Source organism: Daphnia carinata, chromosome 3, assembly GCF_022539665.2.
Source record: "Daphnia carinata strain CSIRO-1 chromosome 3, CSIRO_AGI_Dcar_HiC_V3, whole genome shotgun sequence".
Classification (NCBI taxonomy): Eukaryota; Metazoa; Arthropoda; class Branchiopoda; order Diplostraca; family Daphniidae; genus Daphnia; species Daphnia carinata.
The window spans coordinates 8616374-8631232 of NC_081333.1; the positions used below are offsets into that span (position 1 = coordinate 8616374).

The window sequence follows — 14859 nt, forward strand, 5'->3', positions numbered from 1 at the left end:
AATGTTTTAAACATATGCTTAATTTTTTTACGTGTCGAAAATGACTAAAGCGGAGTCAATGGGCTTCAGTACATTTGCTGCGGTTGTTACGTGATGAAGCAGCTATAACCCTCTGTTTTTGGTTAAATAAAAACGCAGGGAAAAAGGAAAAATAGATTGACAACGTCAAACGATTCCATGAAAAGATGGACCATATAGCATGAAAAGATGGAACTAGAAGAAGAAAAAAAAACAAAACAAAACAAGTAGGACGTAATATCACGTCAACAGCCGGAACGAATTTCTGACGTTCTTGTTACAATATTGCCGTTGCAGACATGCGAGTTTTCAACCCAGTGCTCATAGCTAATTAGTTTCGAGAAACTGAGAAAGTTTCATTAAAAAAATACTTCTTAAATGTGTTAGCATAAATAGGGTTGGCCTGACTTCAATTGCAGTTGAGTCAAGAAGAACGTTGATTTCAGGTCGATCGAGCCTCTAAAGTTTCGTTGTTATTATACGTGTCGAAAAGTCATTAGAAACCCATCAAAGATGAAGATTCGTCAAGTTTTCTTTTGCCAACCGAATCAAAGTTTTTCGGCGCTGCATACTCAGCTAAGAACTCAATCAAAAAGTGATCTAGGTAGTTCTGCGGATTTTTTCTACCCATATCAACGTTTAACTTGAAATGTACTCTTGCTTTTGTTCACAACGTTCTGCACTATTCAAATAAAAGATATCCACTTGCCACTCACGAACGTTTTGATACTACTGTTATCCACCAGTAGGGTCTCAGACCTTTCAGGTTTAAAATTCATTTTTGGAGGCGTTTTTTCATCAAGTTTATGTAATTCGTTTTGTCATTTTTGGGACGCGGCCATCCATCACATGATGCGTGTATATTCATAGATTTGCTGCAGTGCGACTATCTAGCGTACAACAATTATCCCGCGGTTCCAAAGTCTAGACGTTTCGACTGGAAATTAGCGATTCTGTGAAAAGAAAACGGTGGGTTTCCGATGGATTCGAGCCAAACTGTACAAAACTTTTAGTCAATTAGGAACATAGAAAAAACGCAATTGTCCCATCCGGTGGAAAAAGAAAAAACGGTTTGCATACAACACTGGAACAAGGCATGTCTTGACATCAATGTCAAAACAGAGATTTTATGCAGAGTTCCGCTTTTTCTATAAGGGCAATCGAAAGAATGCAGACATTTATCCTTTACACGCAAACCTATGAAATAAACAAAAAATCTGATAGTCATTATCCAACTTTGCTTGTTTTTAGCTATTTAATTCCAATTCGTGCTGGTATACTTTTCTATTTAAACGATGACACATGATAAACCAGTATATCAACTATCAACTATCAACGATCAACTCAACTCGGAACCAACTCTGCAGGCATTCAATCACCTGCTAGTCAATTCTTTAGTGGATTAGCTAGAAACGAGGAAATGATTTCACGTTTTGCAAATAACAACTGTGTCTTTCTCTCCCGCCCCCCCCCCTGAATTGTATGCTGATAGTGACTAAGAAAACTTAAACTGATATTGGATCGCTCTGCCCATGCCAGCCGGTGGATTTACTGCTCAACGAGGCTCAGAGAAGAGCTTGCTATAACGTTTTATTTTTTTTTCTTAAATAGAACAAAACCAAAAAGGCGCAATCATGTAGTTTATTTGTATGGAGGCCATGAGAAAACTCTACTTCGATTAATTGGTATTTGATAGCGATTATCAACGATGAACGAGTCAATGATCAATCCCTGTGGAGAAAATGGATTCGTTCCTCATTCGGTTGTTGATAATCTTAGATCATTCCCTTCTCTTTTTGTTTATTTGCTTTCGAGCAACGTTCAGCCCATGTTTTTCTTTCTCCTACTCTCTGACGTAAGAAAAAAAAGCCTTTTTATTTTGTACTGGATTTTACTGGACATTCCGACTGAGTCTACATGGTGACGTCGTTCAAATGAGAATCGCTGCGAAAAGAAACATTTTTCCATTATCTACCAATATTCCCAATGTTGACATCGAGCTTTTTCTTTTGAAAACGGCAGAGCGACTTTTATGGGACCGCGCGTGTGTCAACATCCGAAAAAAAATTTCTTTATTGTCCTGGACTTAAAAAGAAAAAAAAAGAGAGGGAGAAAAATAGCACTGTCTTCCAATTCGAGTTCATTTTTACGACGCCCGCTGGAAGAAAATGTCAGACGCCAATGCGGACGAATGTGGAATGTCACTGATGAGGTTGTCGGACCGGATCGTAGTTTTTCCCGTTGACGGCATCTAGTTTTGCGCTAGCAATGCGTGCGTCTCTCGCTCTCTGTGTGTATGTGTGTATGCGTTTGGCTATATACGTGTGTGAGTTGTATGGCTACGTGTCTGTAGCCGGCCTCTGATTGGCTGTTGACGAGCGGGTTTTTCTGGAGCTTGTGTGGGGCTGGCTTGAGTCCAAAACCCCTCCACACTTTTGCTCTCTCCTTTTCTTTCCCGTTCTATCGTACAGCAGTCGTTTGTATAGTAAAAAGAAAAACAGGGAGAAGCCCGAACCCACGAGGATTGCTTGCTGCACATCCAAAAGTCATTCACGATTCGAACCTTGACCGTGCTGGAATCTAACACAAACTGTGTACAAGTGTATAAACCCTCATTGAACCGGCGAACCCATTTTTAGACTATTCGTTTACTTATTTGCAACGTCGATTATGAGTTGATTTTCATAGAGAAATTCGAAAAGCCCAGCTTCGCCAAAACAAGGAAAATGTGTGTGTCATTTGGTGGTGAAGCGAATCCGACACTGACAAAATCGAGCACAAACTAAAGAGACATAACTTTCCAAATAAAAAGGAAGATATTAAAACGGAGAAGGCATGGAACCCAGAGATCCTGAGAGGTAAGTCTTCTAACGAAACTAAAATACGTTATTTACGTTACATAATTTTCATATGTAACAATGCGTGTTGGGGAAGAGAAAAGGATGTCGGCATTAGAAGCTGATGACGTCGTGACGAAATGCAACACGTGCTCTGTGTGCATCCTCCGGAGAGGTTGTGTCTCTGTCATATCATAGTTTTCACCCACTCGCCTGTCTCTTCCCCGAGCTTTATTTTTCTCACATGTTTTGACATCGTTGACATGCGAGAAAACAAGAAAAGACGACGCGTATAACAAAAGGACAAAAGCGGATATTTTTTTTTTCTTCCGCAGCTTCGTTATGAAAATGACTCCTCTACTTTTTTTGCTGGCAGACAATCCTGGTGACATCTCCCTATTCAAGAGGTTTCCCTTGGGCTCAATAAATAACCGTATGTTATGGATGGAATTAGTGTCGTGAAAGAAACGTTCCCATTTCTATATTGGTAAAGTTTAAAACAAAAAAAACTTACAACATTTTTAGAATATCCTTTTAAAAGAAAATGAGGAACTGATATAGAAAAATGAAAAGAAATGAACCTGCTAGAACCGAATTTTTGGTTTGCCTTCATACATAACAGTGCACACAGATGATGCTCTCTTTTGCTTTGCACACACACTGTACGCGGGGTTGAGTTATTTTCGGCTTATTTTTTTTTTCCTTCGCTCTTTGCCTTTTAAAATAAAATTCCCGCTAGCAGATTGCTCGAGCACAACACACAAAATGCAGGATATTTATTTATTGCCCCACCCTGAGAATCCATGGCCCCTCTTTAGGCAGAACAGCAGCAGCTCTACTCTCCGCATGAAGCCAGGAGGACCAACTACTTCGGATCCCCCGACTTATCTCCATATAGTTAATGGACGATTTATGTCTGTGCGCTTGTATCTTATTTTATCCATGGGCCTTTGGCCCATTCTCTATTGAAAGGCATTTCAAGAAACAGAAGAAGGTAAAAGAAAGAAAGGTCGCAATGTAAAATAAAATGCAAAATAGGGACGATACATTTTTCACGGTGTCCTCGTTACCGACATTTACACGCAAGGTGCTACACCTCATTCAACCAAGCTCACCCATTATAATGGCTTCTCTGAGCTCATTTCCCTATCCGACATTCATTCCGCACGACCGACGTGTCAGCAGCTACTTGGCAACTGCATAAAAATTTCTTTTTTTGTTCACGACTTTTCTCTTCTTTTTTTTAATCGGTAAACGGCACGTCCCGATCGTAACTCGTCTCTAAACGATGAACGAAACTCGTTAAATTTTTTCTTCCTCTTTGGCCACTCCATGATGACACAAAAGAAGAAGAAAATAGCAAAAAATGTGTGGTTATACCATGAGGTTAAAGAGTCAGGCTGATAGATGAAGTGCAAAGTACTTTTCATCCTCATGTATATATCAAGAATAGCTTTCTTCAGTTCTCATTAACATTTCTTTGCAAATTGCATGACCTTCTTATATTTAACTGGATCGAGCAATTCAAGGAAATGACACCACCACAATCGTTTTGGCCATGGATTATAAGCTTCCTGTGATTCATTCGCCTCGGGATAATTATTCGAATCCCTATTTGCATCATCCTCCTTTTGTATTTTACTCGTTCAGCTTAAAATGTCGACACAAATCTACGCCGTGGAGCAGAAGCGACGAAGACGAAGAGGACGAAGACGATTGCACAGGCAGTCCATTGGCGGAGGCATCTGCGGAGCAACGGATGCTGGCGCAGTCCGGCCTTTACAAATCGTCACCTTTGCTCGATTCATCTCCAACGGCGCCCAAGAGTCCAACGACAGCGTCGATCGAACTCCACCGCCAGTTATTGGCACTGAGACGCGGGAGTCGGGCGTCTCGGGGCAGTACCGGCATGATCGAGATGGTCGAGGACGCTCTGGGTGGCGCAGTCGTCCCGCCGAACGTTGCCGGCAACGGCGTTGCGGGCACCATGGACGCCCGTTACCGCAAGTGGCAAACGAGGCTTTACAACTTTCTGGAAAGGCCAAGAGGTTCTAAAGCGATCGCGTATCACGTCGTCGTGTGAGTAGAAATTTTGTTTTCTTATCACCTGATATTGGGATTTGTTTGTTTTCAGCGTTTCATGTTTCCATTCGTCAAATGATTTTTCACGACAGACGCTCGTGTAGACGCCTGTTGGTGTTGTGTGGTGCGTATTTTATCCTTTTTTTTTTGGGTTTTCATTTTTCGAATTGACCGTGTTCGTATAACCTTTCGGCGCTGTATGAGAAAACGGAGAGGGAAAGAGCGTGCAACATGATGATTAGGTTCCCTTCTAGTTCAGTCGGTTCGGTGTTACATCACTGTTGATGCCTTGATCAGGTGGGAGTGGCCGCAACCTTTACCTGACCGGTTACAACTTGACACTCGGCATTTGAAACCTGGTGAACAATAAAAGAGCTTTCCTTTGACCTTATTCTTTTTTTTTTCCCTTTCTTTTGGGGAAAGAGAATCGGGGACCAACAATGAAGACGATGGTAAAATCATAAAGGCTGTGCTCACCAGGGTTCCTCTATTATTTTATTTGTTTGAATGGTAAACAGACGACGACAGATGGGTCTACCATAATTTTTTTTTCCATGTCTTTATCCATTGTTCTTTACTGGTTAAAAAAACAAAAGAAAAACATCACCACCCACTGTGTTCTCCCTAGACAAACGGTCTGCGTTCGCCAGTTATCGTGCAAGTGTGTAATGACATCATGCATCAATGTTTTGCACGGTGATTCATTGGACTTTGGCTTATTTTCGTGCGTTGCCACTTTGATTTGATTACTCGTATACAACGAAGAAAACGTATACATGGAGACCATCGAATACTTTCCTGCCTACAGTCATTTTTACCTAGTTGACCGATGAGGTAGTTCACTCCCATTTCGTCCAAAAGATTGATGATAATAAAAGAGAAGCACCCCACGCTTGTAAAGTAACACAAATTTTCAACCTACTCCCTCCCTCCCAAATCTTTCGATAGGAAAAAAAAATCAAAGGTTTCACCACTTTTACTAGAACGTTGCGTTCGTTATTAGCGCATTTATGTGAGGAGAAAAAAAACAAACAGAACCCCTGCATAGGGAATCTAGAGTTACACAGGTCTGTTTGGTCAATACGGTTTTACGCGGCGGGATAATCATATGCAATACGAACGTTGTACCCAGTTCAAAATTCGGGGATTTATATCGCATCATCACACTACATACACCACGCCCAAATATCGATTGTGAAATAATGGATTCGTCTTCTAGTATTTCATCACACGAAATGACACCGTATTTGATCTGTTGTTCAACGGGTGGGGTCATTGTTTTGTTTTTGCACGCTAATCCCGCGATTGCTCAAACATTGACTCAATATCAGTGGCACCCAGAAACTATTTTTAAAAAATATTATTCCCCTTTTTTTAGAGGTTTTTTTTCTTTCTTCGTGTTCTTAGGAAACAGATGGTCACCAGATCACCACCAACAACTTTGTGTGTAGGGGAGCCATCCAGATAAACTTTTGGCCTATTACAGGCCCTGTTGTTTGTTATTATCTCTGAAAGAAAAAGATCTTTTTTTTGTTCGTTTTTTTCTTTCGCTTTTACGATTCATTGACATGGAAATAGTTGTCGAAAGCTCACTGGCTGTGTTTGTATAGTACACACGGTTGGCGTGGAAGTGATGTCACGACGTCCTCCTCCTGTTACGTGTTGATTTGTGGTGACATCTTCTCTCACGTTTTGTTTGTCTTTTCTTGTCCCTTTCAATTCAATATTTATTTCGAATGCCTGTCTCTTTGGCATATGTTTGGCAGGTTCGTGATGGTTTTTGCCTGTTTGGCTTTAAGCGTCTTTTCCACCATCGAAGAATTCCAGGAATCGGCCGATGTAGCCCTTCTCTACATGGAAGGATTGGTCGTTTTCTGGTTCACAGTCGAATTCGTTTTCCGGTAAGATTCTCATCCTTCTCTTTGTTTTATATGATCCGTCACGGCTTCTTACGTTTCTCTTTTGGCAACCGACCATCAAGCGCATATAAATTTGTTGACCCGCTGTCGCTGCGTGGAACAAATGTCGTTGCATTCTTCAAAAATCGAGTTGTTAATTGTCGATCACTCTTCGCCGTGGAATGACGGAAACGCAAAACTATTTTGGCACAGCCAAAACCCTTCGGTTATATTACCATGCTGGCCGTCTTTTCTTTTTTCTTTTTTTTTTTTTTTATTCGCCAGTTAACGACGTTCCAGTTGAACGAAAAGTAGCCCAAAATATATTTGCTCGTTATCTGTTATCTAATTCGAATAATAATGAAAACAATTTTCTTTTTTTCCGTACATAACATCTTAATGACTTGTTTCATCTTGTAGGTTATGGTCGTCCGGCTGCCGTTCACGCTACCAGGGATTTCTCGGCCGTTTGAAGTTTTTACGGCGGCCTTTCTGCGTGATCGGTGAGTGCAAAAGGGGCGACAGGGTGCTAAATTTCCGGCAACAACGTAGACACAAAACGAATACACAGAGGAGAGAAACAGCTCTACGAGGGTGGTCGCTTTCCTCCCTACTTTAACGGCGCGCGTGTCTGTTTCTATTCCAATGGCGCCGTTTTGGCCGTGACTGCGTGTAAACAGGCGGCAAAGCACAAGGATTGAAAACTATTTTGCTCGAAAAAAAAAAATTTGAACGATTACGATCTTTGCGTCATGATTGAGAAGAACGATGTTGACAATGTGTTTCTATATTTGATCGTGCTAGATGTCGTGACGATCGTGGCCAGCGTCGTCGTCATCTCGCTGGGCAGCGGCGGGCAGGTATTCGCCACGTCGGCCCTCCGCGGTCTCCGCTTCTTTCAAATTCTGCGGATGGTGCGCATGGACCGGCGCGGAGGCACCTGGAAACTTTTAGGCTCCGTCGTCTACGCCCACCGACAGGTCTATATTGATAATGCGTTCCAATGATATCATTCGATAACAGATACGTACCCTATCGACGGACCGCACGCAGGAGCTATTCACGACTGTATATATCGGATTTTTGGCGCTGATATTTTCCTCTTTTCTGATGTACCTGGCGGAGAAGGAAGCCAATCCGGAGAAGTTTAGCAATTTCGCCGACGCGCTCTGGTGGGGAGTTGTAAGTTCCAGTCTCAAATCGTGAAAAGGAAATGTTTTTAAAAATGTATAATCCGATCTAAATTGTTTTAGATCACGCTGTCAACAGTGGGTTATGGGGATGCTTTCCCAATCACATGGCAGGGCAAACTAATTGCTTCCGGATGTGCCCTTATGGGAATCTGCTTCTTCGCGCTACCTTCCGTGAGTCACGAACGTTGAATAAAAAATCTATAGCGTTTGCAAATGGGGACCCTATCTCGTCCTCAAAAATATAAACATTCGTTGTATTTGTGGCTGATTTGCAGGGCATTTTAGGATCCGGATTTGCTTTAAAAGTGCAGCAACAACAACGACAAAAGCATATGATCAGTAAGGGTTCCATATCCGGAAATATTTCATTCTAATCATCACGAACTTGAACACGTCCGCTTTGTTTAGGACGGCGCCAACCAGCCGCCTCTTTGATCCAGTGTTTGTGGAGGTGTTGCGCCGCCGACGGACTCTTCCGCTCCGTTGCCACGTGGAAAGTTCACATGCCGAGTCCTAGCTCGTGAGATTTTTTTTTTTCTTCAAGCTTAGCGGGAAAAAGGAACCAACTTTGTTTTCCCTTTATTCTTTTCCTTGTATTTCAGGTACAAACACAATACGTCATTCGTGATGACAAGGTTGCCAACAATCCGGCGGCCGAAAGTTCCTCCACCGGCGCACAAAATAGCCATGGCTTCGGCCAACCTTGCTGGTTGTGCCATCTCGGGACAAATTCACGAAACGAGTGAATACGGCGTTCAAATCACGAACAACGGCATCAACCGGAAGCCCGTTCACGAGAGCAGCCGCAATTCATCGGGTTATTGATTGCTTCAATTAAGAGTCAAAACATCGTTTAAAATCTTAATCTACTCTTGTTTGTTTCTTTTTGAAATGTAAATCGCCTTTGATCACATTATCTTTTCAATCACCAGACGAAGATGAGGAGCACCCTGTCCGTTACATCCAGCTGACTCCACAATACCGTATGGCAATCCGTGCCATCCGCAAAGTGAGTGGCGAGTGGGCCCTAAAGCGGGCCAGTTTTGCATAATGCATGACTTGTCATGATCAGACGTTGTGTGTCCTTACATGTGTGTGTGTAGCGTGATGTTAAAAGTACTTGTACACTCCAATACGTCCTTATGTGTACTTATTGAATGGCTTGCAAAATTAGATGAAGTTCCTTGTGGCGCGACGCAAGTTCAAGGAGGCCCTAAAGCCCTACGACGTCAAAGACGTCATCGAGCAATACTCGGCTGGGCATGTTGATCTCTTGGGGCGAGTCAAAGCCTTGCAAGCCAGGTAATATTGCCTTAGATATTTCAACATTTGCTTTTCTGTTAAAGTCCACCTTCTTCTGTGATCATTGTGCGATTTTTAAAAAACGGTTATGTGATGTTTGTTTGAACATGGTGGACGGTGGCTGTTGTCAGACTGGACCAGATACTGGGCAAACAAGGATCCAAAGGCGGCAAGGACGTCTACGACAACAAATACTGTCTAGCCTCCCGCATCGTCAACGTCGAACGACAGGTGGTCCTCATGACCCACTTTTCTATCCATCCCCCTATATACTATTACCTCTATTGCTATGATCATAATTTTATAAATTTTACAACCATCCTTTTTTCAATTTTAAATGTAAAAAAATAAACACATTTGAAAAATCGAAAACAAAAAACAGGTGGGTGATATTGAGGCCAAGGTGCAAAGGATCCTGGAACTGTGCCTGGAGAATAGACAGTCAAAGAAGAACAGTAATGATTCCGATGGACGCGCTACTGTGAGCCAAACCGATGTACCATCATCGGAGTCTGTTCCATTATCAAGAATGGAAGCTACAACAACGAGGCCAGATCCTCCATCGTCCTTGGGTTTGGCTTGCTCGTCATCGGTGTCGCATCCATTAGCGCTGCAAGCTTCGCTCAAACCGATTTTGGTGCTCGACAGAGGGCACGAAACTCCGGCCAACATCGCCGACGTTCATCAAGAACAACAACAAGGACAAGAGGAGCATGAGCAACAACATCAAGCGTCGCCTGTCAAAAAGCGCGTCACCTTGCAGTCGCTGTGACGACCCTTGTTCTTCCACCCGTCGACAATACATCCATCCATTCTGTTTGTTCCTTCGTGAAAATATCCTGGCCATTTTTTGTGTGTGTTCTTGTTGGAAGGGGTTTTTCTCTGTTGGCGCATGCTCTATGACGTCGACCTCGATCTTTCATTCTCTTTTTCTATTCTTCTTCCTCCTCTTTCGCCACACCATGTTACACGCAGAGGGAAAAGAGACGATGTGGAAATTCAATCAAACTCTTTTATCGCTCCTCGAGTAATCGATTTATTTCTCTCATGCGCCTGCGCCTTCATCCGCCGACCGATCGATTCCTTCCACCTACTCTGCACGTATACACAAACAAAACAACAACTAAATATTTAAAAAAAAAAAGGGGGACAAAAAAGTTGAACGCTCTGTCGTGAGCGGAAAAAAAACGAAGTAAACGGCGCCGGCCGATATATAGGAGCTCTGTCTGAAATATTTTTTGCAGCCAGACCTACTCTGCTTTTCATGTATATGCCACGGTCGATCGATAGACACGCCGCGGACGGACGCGTCGGCTCTCCGTCCACGTATTTCTAAACTGCCATAGACGGGCGGGCATTCGTCTTGTTGGATTCGTTCTGGAGGGGCGTTGAAGTTGGATGACATGCTAAATACCAATAGGTCATACAAAAGAAAAAAAAATAAAGGCACAAAATCTGTAGTGCAGCACGATAAGAGTGGTTAGTAACACCACTTTGTCATTGTTTCAGGTTAGAGAAGGGGAAAGCCAGGTGGAACCTAGTCGGGACGTTGTCTGTGTTATCTTTGACTCATATTTTATATCTACACGTAGCCAGAAACTATTTTATAATGGAGAGAAGGTGTGTGTCGGGGTGGGGATCTAATGTGTAGATCACACACAGACAAACTCAATCCGCCATAAAAAAAAAAGGTGGGTGGTGTCGAGTGTGTGTGTTTTTTTCGAAGCGGGCAAAAACACGAACACACACATGCGGGACTCGAGAGCTAGATAAGAAAAGGGGGGAACAGATAACATTTTTTTGTTTAAAATGAGCAACCAACTTCAACAAATATGGGCTTACAAAAGCACACCGGGAAATTATAGTTAGAGCATAATCTACTAGATCACATCAAAGTGAAAGGATTGTAGATTGAAAGAAAGGTAGGGAAATAAGGAAGAAAACAAAAAAGCGCAACGACTATACAGACTCCCTCTACAGCCCTCACGAATGTGTATTCGTTCAACATGAAATCGATACTCACGTAGGATATCGAGCGAGAAGATAAAGGTCTCGTGCAATATGCAATGACATGGGTTGGCAAACTTGTCTTCGTTCTCCACTGTTCTACTACCACTATTACAGCTAGAGACATACAAACAATAGATGAATTATACTTTCATTTGAAAAAGAAGAGACAAACAAAATTATTCGGTAGTTAAGCGAACAACGTTGCGGATCAAACCGGGCGCACCGCAATGCGTCCGCGCCTCTATAGCGGCATCACGCACAGAACCATCAGGTCGTACGGTAAATCTTTAAATACGAAATGATGAGATGGAGTGAATGTCCTACATACAAATGAACTAGGAGATCGAACTAACACACACGGAGAGAATGGTGGTAGCCCGGATGTGGTGTATACATGTACTACACATTCTATTTGCCTGCTCTAGTCCGCATCGGCATTGCGGCGGGCGACGGATACACAGTCGAACATGTCAACATTGTCCACGAACAAACAAAATCAAGGAAAACAAAAAAAAAATTCAACTCTTTTTGAAATATAATTTTTTTCTTTCTACTTATTTAGCGTATAGTATTATTGAAAAAAAAAACCATAAACGAGAAAAGAGTCCTATACATAAAAAAAATTCTTTCATGTCGCAGAGTCTGTTTTTACAATTGGGTAGGGGGAAAAATGACCTGAGAATATCAAATCATAAGCAAATGAGATGCACGAAAGACTATGGCTCAAGTTTGGTTTCTTTCTTTTATCAGCATATCGAAACAGCAGGCAACCCAATTTTTTATTTTCGAGGCATGTAATCTCATTTCTTTGAATATGAATTCGGATTGCCCTAAAGCCCTTCATTCTAAGGCAGAAAAAAAGATAGGTTTTCCATCGACCTTATGTCTAGGTGACGTAAGCTTACGAATAAATGCTACATAAAAAGTTAAGATAAAAAAAAGAAGCTATTTTGCATGACGCGTTTGGGAAAGTCCAGCTCCTATCATTGTCGATTCCCCTCCGCATTTTATTGTTTGTCTCAGTCTGACGTCACTGTATACATAATTACATATATCTATGCCGCAATGCCGAAACTCTGACGCAGCAGCTGAGGATGCCCCGACCAAGGAACCGGGCACGCCTTACCATGGTACTTGATCATGTTATACAGTCGAGAACTCAGTTTTTCCACTGTATTTAATATCTACATCGAGAATAGGTTTCCCTTTTTTTTGAAGGAAGGATTTCTCCTTTTAATTCCCCGGCCGTCATGTGTGTTCTATATGTTCCATGTAGTTAACCGAACAGCCAGTCCGGGTATCAACAACTGTTGATCGATGATTGTTCGAAACGGGAGAAAAACCTTTTTTTTACACACAAAAAATGTAAATAAGGAACAGGAATTTTCAATTCCTCAAGTTCGGATGTTTGATAACTTAACTTTCGTCTTACGATGTTTAGGAAAATCAAAGGGACTTGTTGTCATGCTCATTTTGCTGGATTTGCATAAAAGTGAAGCCTCAAACAAAGATGAGCATATGAGGATATAATGTTGATGATTGGACAGAACCCTAAAGTCATCTGGCCGTGAAGGAGAAATGAATAATGCAGAAGATGCCGAATGAATGACCTTTTTCCCTCCTCCCTGACGACGACAACAACCGAGACATCATCGCCTTCCGGAACTGCTGTATTTTTTCGGGGTTCAACAATGTTCTTTTCTCCCTTCTAGTCAGCCTCCTAGCAGTCTCGTCTTCTTATAAATGATGCTCACCACCAGCGCAAGCTTCATTCAATACGACGGGCTTTACTTGAAGAAAAGCTGATTCCTCTTCTTCTGTTTTCTTCCGCCTCTTCTCTTTCCTATAAACCCTATCTTATCCATCCCTCCCGACACGCACAAACACACAACTATACAACCGATCAATAAACAGAGTGAAACGAGCAAACCCCCTTCTCTTCGTATCTATTTCCTCCTCCCCTCTCGCAGCTTGGTATACACGATCTCTTCGGTGTTTGTCTACTACGTGTGTGTTCGTGAACGATATCTCGGGAATGGATGACACGTAGATGGAGAGAAAGATCATACAAAGAGTAAGAGAGCGAGAGAGGAGAAATCTATTTACATCTTTGATTCAGTAAAGTTTTGGCGGTGATGACGTCTTTTTCCGTCTATCATATCTCCCAATCCGCCTACGTTCGTTCATAAGTTTTTAAACTTCTATACCCAAAACCCCGGGGTGCATCGAGATCTTTCGTAACACTTCCGACGACGATAATGTTAATCATAACAATCTGTTTGTGCGTGTGTTTGCAAGTTTAGATGCTATTTAGCTTATAAATGATGGTTATGTTGTGAGTGCTCACAGGTGATATTTCTTCACACGATAAGACGCCAAAGAAAGGTGTGACGTCATAGCACCTATCGATTTATGGCCAATTTTCCATGTATCGTTGGTGATGTTGAATTTTGTTTGTGGATTTGAAGGCCGAACCAAGGAATGCAAATTTATGAATGGGCGAGAAAAGTGTGAGCGGCTACCACAGCACACAACAAAAGTGATGGCAACCTTCCAGCCATTCAAGAGGTGCCTAGCTCCTAGCTTTTTCCCATCACACAAGCATAGACACGAAAGAATTTTTTTTTTAAAGCTTTTATTCAAAAAAAGATAGAGACGAACACTAAAATGAATCAAGGAAAATTCTTTGATCGTCCAAATGTTTTCATGTTGATCAAATAATGAAACCCATTTCAGCCGTTCTAATCAATATGTTTTCATATGGTTGTGTGCGCGCCGGCGCTCCTACCGGCAAATATCTCGATCATTCGAGAATCATAATCATAAACAAATAAAACAAACATAAATTTCTCCTTGCATAATTTTTTACGTTAGCTCTTGTTACTCAACTCATAGCATCAACAACAACCAGTACGTCGTAATTTTTTCTCATTTTTTGCTGATCGTTCTGTGATTCGTTACGTCAAATTTGCGAAGAGTCAGCGCATGTGCGATATACGATCCATCTCCATCAAACTTTTCTGTCAAAATCAAAACAAAAAACAAGAATAACGCGAAAAAAGAAAAAAATTTCCGACAGAAAAAGCAATATAGTCGACTGGGGAACAATAAGGGAGGCTGAAAGAAGGAAATAGATATTGCCCAGGCATGAAGGAGTTAAAAGACCAAGTCGTTGCAAGGGTTGGATGGTAGTAACAGCGTCAGAGTGGAGGCGTACCGTCGTCGAGTTTCGATCGCATCGTCGTCAGTATAGGCTTCTCTAGCGAGGAGGTAACGAGTGGTGGGCCATGGCGTCGACGGGTGGGAAAGGAGGGTACATTCAGTACATCGGCAGGAGGTACAGTTGGGTAGTAGACGTTCACTGGAGCAAAAATGCGATGCCCGTCTATGTTTGAAGCATCGTAGATGCATTCTCGTTCGTGTGGACTCTCTCTCTGGCCGACTCTGCGGACAACAACGTCGACCAAGGTGGGAGGGCGAAAAAAGGAGGCGGAGCTTAGATGAATAGAAGGAGAGGGG

At 42.2% G+C, this 14859-nt stretch overlaps 1 protein-coding gene across 1 annotated transcript; it reads left to right on the top strand.

Annotated features, from left to right (window-relative positions):
* The first annotated feature begins 2504 nt into the window (after positions 1 to 2504).
* On the top strand, positions 2505 to 10351 carry LOC130685398 (potassium voltage-gated channel subfamily KQT member 5-like). Its single transcript, XM_057508685.2, has 14 exons — positions 2505 to 2876; positions 4506 to 4934; positions 6704 to 6838; positions 7256 to 7338; positions 7640 to 7815; positions 7889 to 8017; positions 8089 to 8199; positions 8304 to 8367; positions 8437 to 8548; positions 8631 to 8845; positions 8961 to 9037; positions 9203 to 9330; positions 9462 to 9561; positions 9713 to 10351. The coding sequence occupies exons 1-14, from the start codon at positions 2854 to 2856 to the stop codon at positions 10100 to 10102; spliced, it is 2172 nt and encodes a 723-aa protein (XP_057364668.1). The 5' UTR covers positions 2505 to 2853; the 3' UTR covers positions 10103 to 10351.
* Positions 10352 to 14859: the final 4508 nt, after the last annotated feature.

Excerpts from the sequence above, each read along its gene's own strand:
- LOC130685398 (XM_057508685.2), top strand. The coding sequence starts at position 2,854 with ATGGAACCCAGAGATCCTGAGAG. Across the intron at positions 4,935-6,703 it reads ATCGCGTATCACGTCGTCGT|GTTCGTGATGGTTTTTGCCT; the intron begins GTGAGTAGAAAT and ends TATGTTTGGCAG. Across the intron at positions 9,331-9,461 it reads GTCAAAGCCTTGCAAGCCAG|ACTGGACCAGATACTGGGCA; the intron begins GTAATATTGCCT and ends GGCTGTTGTCAG.